Source organism: Saccopteryx leptura, chromosome 1, assembly GCF_036850995.1.
Source record: "Saccopteryx leptura isolate mSacLep1 chromosome 1, mSacLep1_pri_phased_curated, whole genome shotgun sequence".
NCBI lineage: Eukaryota > Metazoa > Chordata > Mammalia > Chiroptera > Emballonuridae > Saccopteryx > Saccopteryx leptura.
In genome coordinates, this window is record NC_089503.1 from 37,634,531 (window position 1) to 37,649,193 (window position 14,663).

General features: G+C 36.8%; 2 protein-coding genes across 7 annotated transcripts in view; one reads left to right on the forward strand and one right to left on the reverse strand.

Moving 5' to 3' along the window:
• The first annotated feature begins 725 nt into the window (after positions 1-725).
• On the forward strand, positions 726-8,191 carry SVIP (small VCP interacting protein). The gene is made up of 4 exons (XM_066364293.1): positions 726-957; positions 3,015-3,065; positions 3,578-3,691; positions 6,977-8,191. Exons 1-4 carry the CDS (start codon positions 904-906, stop codon positions 6,989-6,991), a joined length of 234 nt encoding a protein of 77 aa, XP_066220390.1. The 5' UTR covers positions 726-903; the 3' UTR covers positions 6,992-8,191.
• Positions 8,192-12,468: 4,277 nt separating this feature from the next.
• The window catches only part of GAS2 (growth arrest specific 2), a 136,434-nt gene continuing 134,239 nt past the window's right edge, over positions 12,469-14,663 (reverse strand). For 4 of the 6 annotated variants that reach the window (XM_066364334.1, XM_066364327.1, XM_066364341.1 and 1 more), the window contains exon 9: positions 12,469-14,182. In XM_066364334.1, the coding sequence (XP_066220431.1) occupies positions 13,964-14,182 (219 nt within the window). In that variant the 3' untranslated portion in view covers positions 12,469-13,963. The remainder of the gene's footprint in view (positions 14,183-14,663) is intronic. The other 2 variants (XM_066364360.1, XR_010748929.1) reach the window with 2 other exon arrangements.

Sequence of the window (14,663 nt, forward strand, 5' to 3'; positions counted from 1 at the left end):
ATTTGCAATTTCAGCAAGTTTAATTTAATTTCACTTTTTCACTTTAATTTCTTGGGGGGTCAGTGTCCTATCTCACAAAAGAAATAGCATAACTAGCCTGACCAGGCAGTGGATAGAGCGTCGGACTGGGATGTGGAGGACCCAGGTTTGAGACCCCGAGGTCGCCAGCTTGAGCGCTGGTTCATCTGGTTTGACCAAATCTCACCAGCTTGGACCCAAAGTTCCTGGCTTGAGCAAGGGGTTACTCGGTCTGCTGTAGTCTCCTGATCAAGGCACATATGAGAAAGCAATCAATGAACAACTAAAGTGCCACAACGAGAAATTGATGGTTCTCATCTTTCTCCCTTCCTGTCTGTCCCTATCTGTTCCTCTCTCTGACTCTCTCTTTCTCTGTCAAAAAAAAAAAAAAAAAAAAAAAAAAAAGGAAACAGCATAACTATTCACTGTCCTCTCACTCAGTGTAAATAGCCAGGCAAAGGGAGCCCGAATCCAATTTCTCTATCCCAGCCCTGCACGGTGCCGGCAGCAGGCGTTTCCCGGCACCCAGGCATGTCTGCGGGCCTGGCACCGGCGGGGAGGAGGGCGAGGGGGAGCGAGGCCCGGGTTACCAGGGCACTTTGCGGGGGAGGGACGGGCAGTGGGGACTGAGGCGCAAAGAGGGGTGGAGTATCAGGGAACCGGGAACAAGGGAGGAGAACTGTGACGAGGGGGTGGGAGGGCGGAAGCTCAGGGCGGGGACAGAGCCGCGAGCACAGGCAGCAGAGCTGCACCGGGCAGAGCCGAGCGGCGCAGCCACCGGCCCTGCTGGGGACCCGGCGAACTCTGCCCCTCTGGGCAGCCCGCATTACCACGCAGGTCACACTCACCAGTCCGGTGCAGGAGGGACCTCCAGCCGCTCTCCCGATGGGGCTCTGCTTTCCCTGTCCGGGCGAGTCCGAACCTCCCACGCCGAACCCGGTGAGTAAGGCCGCGTCCGGGCCGCTGCCGTCCCGCGCCGCGTGCACCTGTTCGCGGAGCAGCGCTCAGGACGCCCCTGCACTGCGGGCACCTGCCCGAGCGGTGGGTCGCTCTGGAGCGCGCTGGGAGCCGCGGGTGGCGCCGTGGTGGCGAAGACGTATGATAACAGCCCGGAGGGACCTTGGGGTCCCGCCAGCGGGGACTGGGCCGCTGCCTCCGTGTGGTCTCCACTTCGGTTGTTACGTAAACTGGCCGTAGGCGGCTCCGGGGTCTTCATCGCTTTCCCTGACTGGCGGAATTGGCAGTTGGTGGGACGCCGGGACAGCACGCAGACGGGGCGGGGTAGGGGCCATTGTTGGCCACGCGTAGACACAGTTAGGGTTCAGAAAGAAATTCCTCTTTTTTCTGAAGTGGTGAATGTTGTAGGAGATGTGCATTTTTATGTGTCTGTACCAGCTGTTTAAAGAAGGTGCTCAGTAAGTCCCCTATACTCGTAAACTTTATTGGAATTATACTTGTAATTTACCTTTACTATATAGCTTTCTTAAATTCTTCCTTTAAAAAAGGACTATTTGATGAAATACAGACCATACAATTTGTAACGTTGCTACCTTAAGCGACTAAGAACACAGGACACCTAGTTAAAATTGAATTTTCAGATAAACAAGGAATACATTTTCAAAGGAAATTTGTCGCAAAAAGTATCGGGATATACTTATACCAGAAAGTATTCGCTGTTTATCTGAAGTTCAGATTTACCTTAGCGGTGTGTGGTACACTGCATTTATTCTTTTTGTACCTTTCTGTTGTGAACAGTACCTTTACATTAGGACTCCTTCCTGGGAGTTGATAACAGAAAATCTAAATTCCCCTCTTCTCTCCTCTCTAGCTAAAACTGCGTTGAAAGATATTGTCTAAGGAAAGTGCATTTACTCTTCAGCTCTGGGGAGAGACCTGGAAGTTAGTACCAGGAAGTTCTCCTTGTCTTTCTTGCTACGGTTGCTTTTAAATGTCTGTCTGTCGGTCTGTTGATAAAAGCACAACTAGTCAGCATTTGTTGAACCCTCCACCCATTCCCAGAGATCACCACATGGCTCACTATTTGAGTTACTTTGTGGTGGAGGTTTCTCCTGACCTCACTAAATAAAAGAGATCCCAACTATCCGACCTACCCATCCTACTATTTCTTACCCTTCTGTTTCCCAAGTACCTACTACTATCTGGCTGGCACTTTTTCTTAATTATATTTGACTGTGTGCCTTCATTGGAATTTGAAGTTTCATTAGAGTGGAAGTATTTATCTGTGTTTTTTTACTGCTGCATCCTCAGCACTGTGACAGGTTCCTGAGACATAGAAGGTGCTCAGTAAATACTGTATTTATACAGTGAATGAATGAATATATGTACTGTGGTATTAAAAACAAGGGAATTATTAATATAACTCCCAAGATAATAATACTCTTATATAAAGATTTGATAACTAATACATGAAATAGAAAATTATTCAGTTTCCCAACATGGAAAAGTACCTTTCATACATTTTCTACAGTTCTTATACACAATGAGTTTCGTCTACTTCATTAATGAATCTTTCCTACAGACACCAACCTAGTTTCAAACTCCCTTATAAGTAGCAGTACCAAACCTTGGATTATTAAATGGCATTTGTTCTATTACCCTGACTTGCTTATAAGCCTTTTTAAAACAAAAGCAAATGGATGATGTTACTGACCAACCTGTGGTATATATATATGCATATTAAGACATCCAATATGTATCATATTTATATATATATTATATATATACACACAATTATATATATGTCTTAGCTTGTTTTTACTTGAAGGTATGTTGATTATTTGCAAGAGTGAAATTCAGAAATTTGAGTGTTTTATACAAGTAAGTACTGGCAGTCTTAGTGGAACATTTGGGGCCAGTACTAAATATTTTTTATAAACTATTTTATTACCTGTAAGATATAGATAGGTGTGTAAGTTATCTAGGATAATGTTTGGGGTTTTTTTATTTTAAAACATTTTTTTACATATTTTCTTTAGGAAGAAAAAAGAGCTAAGCTTGCAGAGGCTGCAGAGAGAAGACAGAAGGAGGTGAGTGTAAAAATGAAATTTACTTAGAGAATTAAGTTCATACTTTAATCTTGATAGATGTCTATGACTAAGTAGTATTTTCTAATGAAAATGGTATATGAGATTCTCAAAATTTATATTTAAAAGTAATTATTTTTCAAAATGATCTCTGTGTTTCTATAAATTACATTAATGCATTTATATCATTTAGGTAATATATGAAAATTACTATACAGATGTCTTCTGTAAAGTGACATACCCCTTTAAAACTCTCTTCCTTAGGCTTAAAATGTCCATGCCTTATAAAACACTGACAGATAAGAAAAAATTTTAGGGAGAAATTTGTATGGTTTCAAAATACCCAATTAAAAATGATAATGTTTTGTGTAAAGTTGTTGTAGAAGTAGTCTAATTTTTTGTAACTGAAATAGACCAATACTCCACCGCCAAAGCAAAAACAAAACAAAACAAAAGAACACTTGGATACAGATTTTTACTGTTGTTTTATTTTATTCCCTTTAAATTTCTTAAAGTCTGCATCTCGGGGCATTTTGGATGTTCAGTCTGTGGAAGAAAGGAGAAAGAAAAAGGAAAAAATAGAAAAACAAATTGCTACATCTGGGCCCCCATCAGAAGGTGGACTTAGAGTAAGTACTGTATTCAAATTTATTTAAGATTTAAATTTACCTGCAATTTAAAAAATTTAAGTAGCAATCCATTCAATAATTTCCTCTTGAAATGGATTATCAGAAAAATTTGATAATAATATAGATTGGAACAACTGTCAATTTATTTGGACATTCTAATGTTTATTTGGAATAGGTTTACTCTCTTTTTCTCAAAATCAAAATAGCTTTTTTCTGATTATCTTAATATTTTATATAATTAGTACTAATTATAAATGTGTAGAAAACTCCAACGAGATGGAAGAATAAGAAGAAGTCACTATCACTTCAATTCAGTGTCATTTTCAAAAGTCATTTCTCGTTTCCACTTATATAAATGTCAATCTTACTAAATTGGATTACACTATAATTTTTTTATAGCCTATACCTTTTTTACTCATTGATTTAATATTTTTTATCTTTCTGTTGTCATACATATCATAGTTAGGTAAATGTTCATTTGGACAGTGAGTGTAACAAATGTACCTCCCAATGTAACAATTGCAGTGCTTACACTGGAAATATAATGGTGGACAAATTAAACAAGGTCCTTCCTTGAACTTGGGAATCTTTACAGTCTAGTAGGATTGTAAAGGTTTTATTTTACGTGTTAAAACGTAGAAGAATAATGTTTCAGATACAAGGATTGTATTCTTCTATTCTTTGGTCCACTTTTAAAGGAAATACATTTCTCAAGTAAGTATATTTGTGAAAAGGACTGTGTTCTGAATTTCGATTATATTTAACTTTTCAGTGATTCATGAGCTTTTGTTTAGCCGATTCACTGTCTTCTCAATTTAGTTTTTTTTTTGCTCTCAATTACATATAAATACATATATGTGGGGGTGAATATATATACACACACATATATGTGAATATATATGCACACAAAGATATTCCTAGTTTGTGGCACAGGCAGTATGGGAGCATTCTGAGATTAGGTGATTCTGGCTCAGGGAAATCATATAGAGGTGAGATTTATCTGTGTATGTTTCATAATTGTATATTACTTTATCTCATTTACTTTATAAATTAAAACACCTTCTTATTAACTTTTAACAGTATAAGATAAATGCTTTCAATATTAAGGTAAATAGTAGTGATCATTTTGCTTATTTTTTATGTACCCCCAATAATAGGATAGAATAAATTTAGTATAGATTAAATCAGTTGGGAGATACAGGGTAAAATATCTGAAGTATAGGTACTTACTTTCAATATTCTGTTGAGGTAAAGATCTGTCACCCGGTTTACTTCATAGAAGAGTCCAAAAACAGTTTGTGAAACTTAAATTTTAGGGTTGGTAGTGATGCTGATATCTACTGAATGACTTAAAATCACATAATGTTATAAGGAAAGGATACTTTATATATTGTCAAAATTAAGAAGGTACTTATTGTACAACTTCTCACTAACAAATTTAATATCAGCTTTTAAAATCCAAGGAAGAAGGGACTTTCTTAATCCTAAAGCCTCCATGCCCTGAATTCAGCCTATAGATTAAAAATAAGGCCTTATGTTGCTTCTGGTCCCCTCAGAGGTGCTCAAAATGAAAAACAATCCCAATGTAAATGTACTACTTCTGTTTCTTTGTATAATGTTCTTATAGGAAATTTCTCTGGCTCCCTTAATAAAAATGACCCTAAGGTCATAACCTGGGCAGTGGTGGGAAGCTTTCCCAGTAAGAGTGGCTCATTTTCATAAAGCAACTACAGTTATCACTGTGTCATTTTTCCTTGGAATATTCCTTCTCACTTCTACCACCAGCACTAGAAGGGATCTACCGCTTTCTCCTTGACCACCTGCATTGCTCCTCAGGAGTACACAATTAAGTTCAGAATAAAATGTTGATGGCTCAGTGATAACAAGGGAAAAAACAAGGCAGAGAATAACTCTCAACCCCCTTGGTGTAGGGCTGTTTAAAGGCTGCTGTCAGGCCTGTTCTGCAGGCTAGTATGGAATGTCCAATAGTGTAAGTAGATTCTTCCTCATCTGAACTGACTCCATAGTATGAGGAAAACATGTCCCCTCCCGTATCCTGCACACAGTCATCTCCTGATGAGCTCTACCTCTCCCCAGGATAACTGGCGTTTGTATTATTCACTGTCTTTGGGAAAGGCAGCCTTTATCATAAGAAGTCAGGGTGATGATGGCACCGGGATGCAGGTTAGCATCAGCACAGGATACACCACTAATGGCAGATCTCAGCCCTGGCTGTACATCAGAGTCTCACGAGGAGCTTGCAGAAAAGGCTGAGCCTTAGTCCCCGCCCCCAATACAGTCAGAATCTTGGAGAGTGGGGTGTAGTCCTCAGTACCTTTTTAAGATCACCAAGGTAATCTAATGTCAAACCAGATTGAGAATCACTGCTCTAGTGTTTTTAACATTAATCTTAACAAATAGTGTCCCATGGTAAAAAATGTTTTAAAATTTTGAATACTATATTGTATACCATATCCCTTTCTTGAAGATTAAAAAGGCTACAGTTATAGAGTCTCTAAGAAGTTCTGTGATTAAAGCAGGTTTACTTGGAATAAATCTTAATTTAAAATGTATTTAATTACATAAATATATATATACATATACATCCAATAATATTCCTTAGATATACTTGGAAAACTCCATAGACCTCAAGTATCTCTGGTTCTTTCAGAACTTATTTTTGTTTGTTTGTTTGTTTGTTTGTGTTTTAGTCAAGTGAGAGGCAGGGAGGCAGACAGACAGACTGCCTCATGCACCCCGACTGGAATCCACCCGGCAACCCCCATCTGGGGATGAGTCAGAATTTTTTCTTGCAGATTTAATAGGCTTGTTTAAACAGAACAACAAATAGAATAGTTTCTAAACTCAACAAGGAGAAGACTACCAAATCATTATTTAATACTTTCTGCCATTTCCTGGCCCCATGCCTCGAATAGGAAATTCTTTATTTTAATTTTATAGTTTCATTGTTGTTTTTGTTGGTTGGTGCTTGTTTTTTGCTTTTTGTTTTGTTTTGTATTTTTCCTTTAGTGATTATTGGATATTTGGCATTTAGCTACCCATCAATTGGACCACGTATTTTATATTTCTCTGTAGTTTTAGACCATCATACATATCTTATTTCAGACTTTGACCGTAATGTAGAATTTTAGTTATTGCTGCTATTCACAAAAATGAGTTTGTGTTTGCATATCCCATTGTCTTCCTTTGCCTGTTTGTTCACTTTTGGAATATTGTTGTGTAACCTTAAATAAAATTTACTTTTCATATATTTTTATTTTCTAGTGGACAGTTTCATAAAGGATAATATGAGTGAGAGTCTACTGCCATTAACTAATATCTGCAATCAACTGGACATCCTCAACTTAATTTCCTCTCTTTGAATAAATGAAGATTCAGACTTTGTGATTTTAGTGTCCTTACAATGCAGTGCTTTTTAAGTATTGCTTTTGATTTCCACACTTAGAAAATGGCCAGACCTTTCATTGAACACTTATTTTCCTATATTTTCTCTTTTGCATATGGTAGATAATTTGCCATTTTTAGTAGTTAAAGATAAATGGTGATTATATATACATCACATGTAAAGATTGTTCATAGATCTCAAATATTAAAATTTGTAATTTTATTTTTCCTCCTTTATAGGTCTACTATTTATAGTTGTACGGCTTAGCCTTACATTTCCTTTTGTTTCATTATCTGTGAAGACTTGTGCTTAAACTTACGGATTTAGTGCCATTAAACTAGCCATCAGGGAAATTTCTGAAAAATCCTTTGAAGGACTTATTAAAGGAACACTGTAAATTTTTTAACTCATTAAGTAATGAACACTTCTAGAAAATATTGAATTTCTCCTAATTTTTTTGTTTATGAAGCTTATGAACTTAACACGCTGTTTTACATTACAATAATTTGTTTCACTTGCTGAATTTAAAATTATATATTAGTGGTACCATCATAGGGCAGTGATGTACTATTTATTGCACAATAGCCAAGCCAGTCCTGTGAAGATTTCTGTAGTAACTGATTGAGTTAAACCAAGAATCTGGATGGGTGATACTGAGTAGTAATATATTTTGTCCAAGTTTCAGGATTTTTTATTCTCTTGTAATTATTGAAAATGGTCATAAGATTTATATAAATATAAAATTGCCAAAGCAAGTATGAATGTATGAAAGAGAAATATGTAGGTACTGTATGTAAAAAAGACCACTTTTAACATAAAGACATTATGAGATAATTCTGTATAATGCATAATCATAAACTTTGTTGTATTTTTTATTAGTAGTGTGTTTTATAGCATTTTGATTTCTTGAGTTTTTCTTTTTAATATATAATAAGCTAAAAGAGAAGGATTGCTATATTATTTAATTAGCTATTGTGGTTGCTAACTCTTGGATGGCAAGGATACATCTGAACCCTGAGTTAGAATTTGCAGATACTAAGTGTCAATAAGGGCTAAATTAAATAAACCAGCTCATTTGATTTACCCAAAGGAAACTGAGTTACTGTCTCCCTCATCCCTACCATAAGACTTGTGTTATATTGCAATTTTCAAGAGTGTGAACTATAATATATGTCTCTTGAATCCTCACTGGAAACATTACCTTTTCTATTATGGCATGAAATATTTTATATCCATCTAAGACATATAGTTAGGCTCAATTTTCTTCGGCCATTAAGAGATTAATGGTATTCTTGCTCAGAAAGAATAGTGAAATTACTGAATTGTATTTTAGAAATAAAATTTTGACTCTATGAATATGATTAATTTTTCCAGGGAAAAAGGATCATTCACAACTGAAAGGATACAGATCCAGGCGTATCATCCTTGAACCATACAAATCCTTTCTTCTGTTTTAACCCTTTGAGTAGTACAAATGTTCATGTACGTGTCCTCGTGCCTTCTGACCATCCAGAGTACGATCGTACATGTGTAAGGCAACATTAAAAAAGGCAAATGTATATTTTTCTTGTTTCCATAAATTGATTTCAAACAAACATGATTTTAAGTTAATAAAACTAACTGAAACTGATTTCATTATTTGAAGAAAAAAAAAACTCACTCCCGGGGGTCAGCAAATATAAAAAAAAACTCACTACTCAAAGGGTTAATATAGAAAGGACAATTTTATCTGTACTGCATCTTTAAGAATTGCAACTTGGGTTAGTGTGAACAAAAGTTTCACATCTAAAGGATAATGCCCTATTTCTAATAGCAGTTTATATCCAAACACTACGCTTATTTACTGTTGAAACATGAATGATAGGCTGGTATATCGCCTTCTGGGAACAGTAGGATTTCCTGCTGCAGCCAACCGTGCCCTGCCTCCATGCTTGCGATCAGCTTCCCCAAACCGTCGGGGTTACGTGGGCAGAGGGGCGAGACTCAAATGTTAGGGATAGTGTTAGGAAAGGGAAGGGAGAGACTAAAATGTCTGATAAAAAACCAGTAAATTACTACTAAAAAAAATTGTACACCTACATTCAGATATATCCAGGCATCTCCCTCATAAAGTTATGAATCACTTCCTGATGATAACCTTAATTTGGAGCCAATTTACTATAAATCACAGTTTAAATAGGAAAACATTTGCTTAATATGGCATTCAACAGCCCCCCAAACCAAATTACTAAAATATAACTGAAACAGTAAAATGCATATATGTAACTAATATGTTAAGATGTAAAAGGCCTATATCACTGCTTTTTAATTCTAGTCATCAAACTTTTATTATGGCTGGTGACAAAAGTTGTGTGTTACATAGCCTCTTTTGACACACTTCATGTTTTCTCAGCATTGCTATGTGACACGTTTCTGCCAATTGTGTTTGGGACGTAATTGTTTTCCCACACATTGTTTGGTTATAAATTCTGTATTGCCATATAGGAATATAATATAGATTTTTTCCTATATAAAAATTGGCTATCTCTGTTTAACAAGATTTTATCTTGACTACATCTTCAATAATTAGCACTTGGGTTAGTGGTTATGGAAGCTTCAGCAGTGCTTTCTTCTCTTTGGGATTAATGAGAACAGAGCTAAAGCTGTTTGTGTGTTCATACAACCCCTGAATTTATAGGTACACATGTTTCTTTTCCAGAAATGATATTATTAGTCTCCTGTTTTCTAGCTATCATTCTTGGTACCCCAGGAGAATTGACAGAAACCTCGAATTTTCCTTTTCTCCTCCAACAGTTCAAGTTGCTTATTTTCTGATAAGAATTATGCTATGTCCTTAAAAGAACGAGTTATTTGCTTTGAATAACTGCTGCAAAAATAGATCAGTAAGAGGTTGATAGATATGCATGACTATCTGTGTTGAGATCTGAGGTGTATTTCTTTTAACATCTCCAGGCAAGCAACTCATATTCCTATGACTACTATATATGCTTTAAGTTGATTCAAAAGTGGCACTGTGGCCATTTAATTTTCCCAACAGCCACTGACATAAAGCATTTGTGTATATGGCAGAGTTTGAAAAGATTCTGATTTGACAGTTTTTGTTTGTCCCAACAGTTCAAACCCCTTACATCTCATATGACATAGTTTTAAATTACTGTGGTCTCTCTCTTCTAGATATGCATCATCTTGCAAATACTGCCTCTAAATATGATCATTGTGGTTTAAGAGCTGAATAGTCATAAATTACTTAACCTGGATATAATACTTTTATTATATCCTGAATTGCATTGTCTATTTTATAACACCAGACTTGAGTTGCATAGAATTTTGAATGTCTTCCAGTCATAAAAATAGGTTTGAGCCTGACCTGTGGTAGGTAGCACAGTGGAAAAAGCATCAACCTGGAATGCTGAGGTCACCGGTTTGAAACACTGGGCTTGCCTGGTCAAAGCACATATGAGAACCACTTACTATTACTAGTTGATGTTTCCTGTTCCTCCCTCCTCTTTTCCACTCATCTCTCTAAAATAAATAAATAAAATCTTAAAAAAATAAATAGGTTTGAGTCAACTGTTCCAAGTACTTCAGACTTATCTCAAATGGAATTAGTTCTCCATAGAAACTGTCTTGGCTATTTATTGAAATCTATTTAATCACATAAATCAGAAGTTAAGGAGTTAGTCTAACTCCTTAAACTACCTAATTCTAAAGTATCATTTTCTCATTTACATTTCTTAGAGATTAGACCTGCTTAACCTAGGTTTTAAAGAGTATCAAGTGTCTCATGTAGAAAATTCCTACATATCTACACACACACACACACACACACATACACACACACAATTGTAGAATAAATGAGTTAAGCAAGTTTGTACAATACTAAATATATGAAAGTCATTGCTATTTCTATGTGAAAGTAATGAACAATCTGAAAATGAAGATGGTTCCAATCATAGTATCAAATAGGATAAAATACTTAGAAAAATCAAAAATGAAAGATCTGAACTAAAAATTACAAAATATTGCTAAAATGTGTATTTTTATTGACCAATGTCACCCCATTAAATTGAATTTCTAAAGGAAAAAAAGACGTGATGAACATGTTTCCTGATTGGGAGACTCAATATTGTCAAGATGGCAGTTCTCAAATTGATCAATAAATTATTTAATGCAAAATTCGAACAGGCTTTTTCAGAAAAATTGACAAAATGATTCTAAAATGTATATGGAAATGTAACATTTATAACAACACAATTCTGAAAAAAAAAAAGAAACTAATTTTCACTAAGGAGTCAATGAATAAGAACTATTCATATTTGGTCATTTCCTTCTGACTGTTGTCTAATTTTCCATACCCCTGATTTTGTACCACACAGCTAACAACTAGACTTCAATGTCAATTGTCACTATGCTCTTAGTGACACTTAAATGACCATCATACATATGGTAGAGGCAGAAAGAATAATGCTAGCCTCCCCCAACCATGTTCCCATCCTAATCCCTGGAACCTGAGACTATGTTACATTACATGGAAAAAGGTGTCTTGCAGATGTGATTTGGTTAATGATCCTAACATAGAAAGATTATACTGGATTTCTAGGTGGGCCCACTTTAATCACATGGAACCTTGAAAGCAGAGAACCTTTCAAACTGTGGTCAAAGAAGTATGTAGAAAGAATTGTTGAGATACTCAATTTCTGGCTTTGAAGATAGAGAAAGGGGGAAATGAGCCAAGGAAATCAGGAAGTCTTTTAAGGTGGGAAGGGCAAAGAAATGGATTCTTGCCTCAAAGGAACACAGCCCTGCTGACATCCGTTAACCCAGTGAGGTCATCCCATACTTCTTCTCACCTACAGTAATAGAATATAATAGACTTGGAGTGTGTAAGCTACTAAATTTCACATGAAGATATTGTTATTTTTTGTTTACTATTTTTTAAACAATTAATTTTACATATTAAAGATATAGGGTCCTGGCCAGTTGGCTCAGCAGTAGAGTCAGTCCGGTGTGTGGAAGTCCTGGGTTCGATTCCCTATCAGGGCACACAGGAGAAGCACTCATTTGCTTTTCTACCTTTCCACCTCTCCTTCCTCTCTATCTCTCTCTTCTCCTCCCACAGCCAAGGCTCCACTGGGGCAAAGTTGGACCGGGTGCTGAAGATGGCTCCATGGCCTCCGCCCCAGGTGCTAAAATGGCTCCGATTGCAGCAGAGCAACACCCCAGATGGGCAGAGCATCGCCTCCTGGTGGGCATGCCGGGTGGATCCTGGTTGGGTGCATGTGGGAGTCTATCTCTCTCTCTCTGCTTCTTAATTCGGAAAAAAAAGAAAAAAATATATATATATATTGAAAAATTTGAAAACAGTTTTGATAGCAATACTGTTGTCAATTACTAAACAGAGAAATTCAGTGTTAACATGAAAATCAAATTACTCAGTGTCTGTATTTTAAGATATTAAAATTATTCACTGTCCCAAGGTGATTTCATTTCCTACGAAACTTTTAAATCCCCCCACCCCGAAGGATTATCATTGCTTCTAGCTCCACCAAACTACACTATGCCTATTGTTTAAAAACTTCCCAATTAACATGCATGTATGCTTTGACGACATAGGTCACATGACAGACAGATACTCCCTCCCTGACTTTCTGGAGAAAGAAAAGGTAGATGTTGTTGTTGAAAATGAGGAAATTACAAATCAACCCTGCCTATACTTTTTATACTCAAGGCAGCACCTAAGACTCTCACCTTAGAACACACACCACCATTCAGCTGCTGAAAGTAAAGTACTAGCTAACTATAATTTGACTCTTCATCAGGGAAATATGCCACGGGAAGATTATCTTTATTTCAGAAGAAGCATTGATATAAAGACAGATAAAAGTTTTTCAATTTATCTTTTTTAATTCTTGAATCATGAGGACAATATTTTGCTGTTTATGGGTACAAAACAGCTCTGTCCTAGGTGTACAAGGGTATACATAAGTCTGTAACATTATTAGCTACAGTGAATTGACTTTACTAGACAGCATAGCAAAGTAGGAGTAACTAAAGAAATATTTTAATAATGCTTTAAAATAACATGAAGTCAATGAACGCTTGAATGTACAATTTACTCTGTCAAAATATAAACGTAGGTCAGCTTATGTGTGTGAATCACACTGTCAGTCTCAACACAGCCATGTGTCTTAGGAATGTATGCGACAATTTGTAAGTGATTCTCTAAGGGGCATACTGAAAGCTTCCAAAAGTACCCCAGATATTTGGTCATAGATAAGGGATCAACTTTAAGGCAATCTTCCAAGTGAATGTAAACTTTTCTGAAGTGGCTTTTCTAGTAAAGTATTACTGTTGTGAATACTCTGCACTTACTTACAGAGCCCTTGTATATTTTTAGTAGCACATTACCACCCTAATTGTCACATTTTTAAAATTAGCTTTAAAATCCTGCAATTATAAAAATGTCTGGGGTGCTTTTACTCTGTAAAACGTGAAGCAGGCACTTTCTGTTTTCTTCTCTGTAAATCCTAAATAGTTTCTCCTAACAACAGTTTTTATCTCCAGCTAGACTTGTTTTTCTATCACTGTGTTCTAAAGACTGTGTTCACCTATTGAGAAGTAATCATTTGCCTACCATTTGTCTAATCTAAATCTGAGTTTAGAATGTCTTTCCATAGGTCATTTGCTACAGAAGCATTAAAATAAATAGTGCTACTCTTTGAACATTTTTCAATGTGAGGACATTTTTCTGTGTGTTACACTTTTTTTTTTCCAAAGTAATTTTCAGAGCATGTGAACTAAACTGACTACACTGGAGAAGTGGATACAGGCCATTATGAGAGTCCCCTTGTCACGACCAACTAGTTTCACTTAATCTCCTTCTTAGCCTTGTAATTGGCAGAGACCACCAGGTAATTATCTGGATTCATGTCCTTAAGGGTTGGAGATTTGCTCTGGATGGGGGATATTTTGCCATCCACGCGGGAGATCTGTAGCATCCGGCAGGGGTCGTGTTTCAACAAATACCCTGCAAAAGTTTCCCATCCTCCTCCCACACGGACCATGACATGTTTGTTGTGCAGCATCTGAAATGAAAGGAGAGCACAGGTGTTACATTCTGAGAATTCTCACAGTCTCTCAACTCAACGTTCAGTTCTAAGGGTTGTTACTGGCTTTAGTCTGTCTTGTTTTTTTGTGCCCATGGCTTATCTATTCAATACTTGGTCACACAGTGTCACAGTACAGGAAAACAGCTTTCTTTTGGCCATGCCAGTGGATCACGGGGACACATCCCAGAATCCAACTTTGCCCTGCTGTATGAATCAGGGTCTATGGACAATCCCTTGATGGCTTTCATGTGTCCAGGCTTCTCTCTGACACCTGATATCCCGTTATAGGCTCATCTCTGCCCCCATTTCTGGTTACTGCCTCAGATAGATGCTTCATTCTCTCCACCAGGGGAGCTTTATTCCCTATTGCCCCAGGCCTTAAAAAGCCATGGCAATATCTGCTACTGAATACGATGCTAATAATCACACAAATATTTGATACCAAATAAAACTGAAA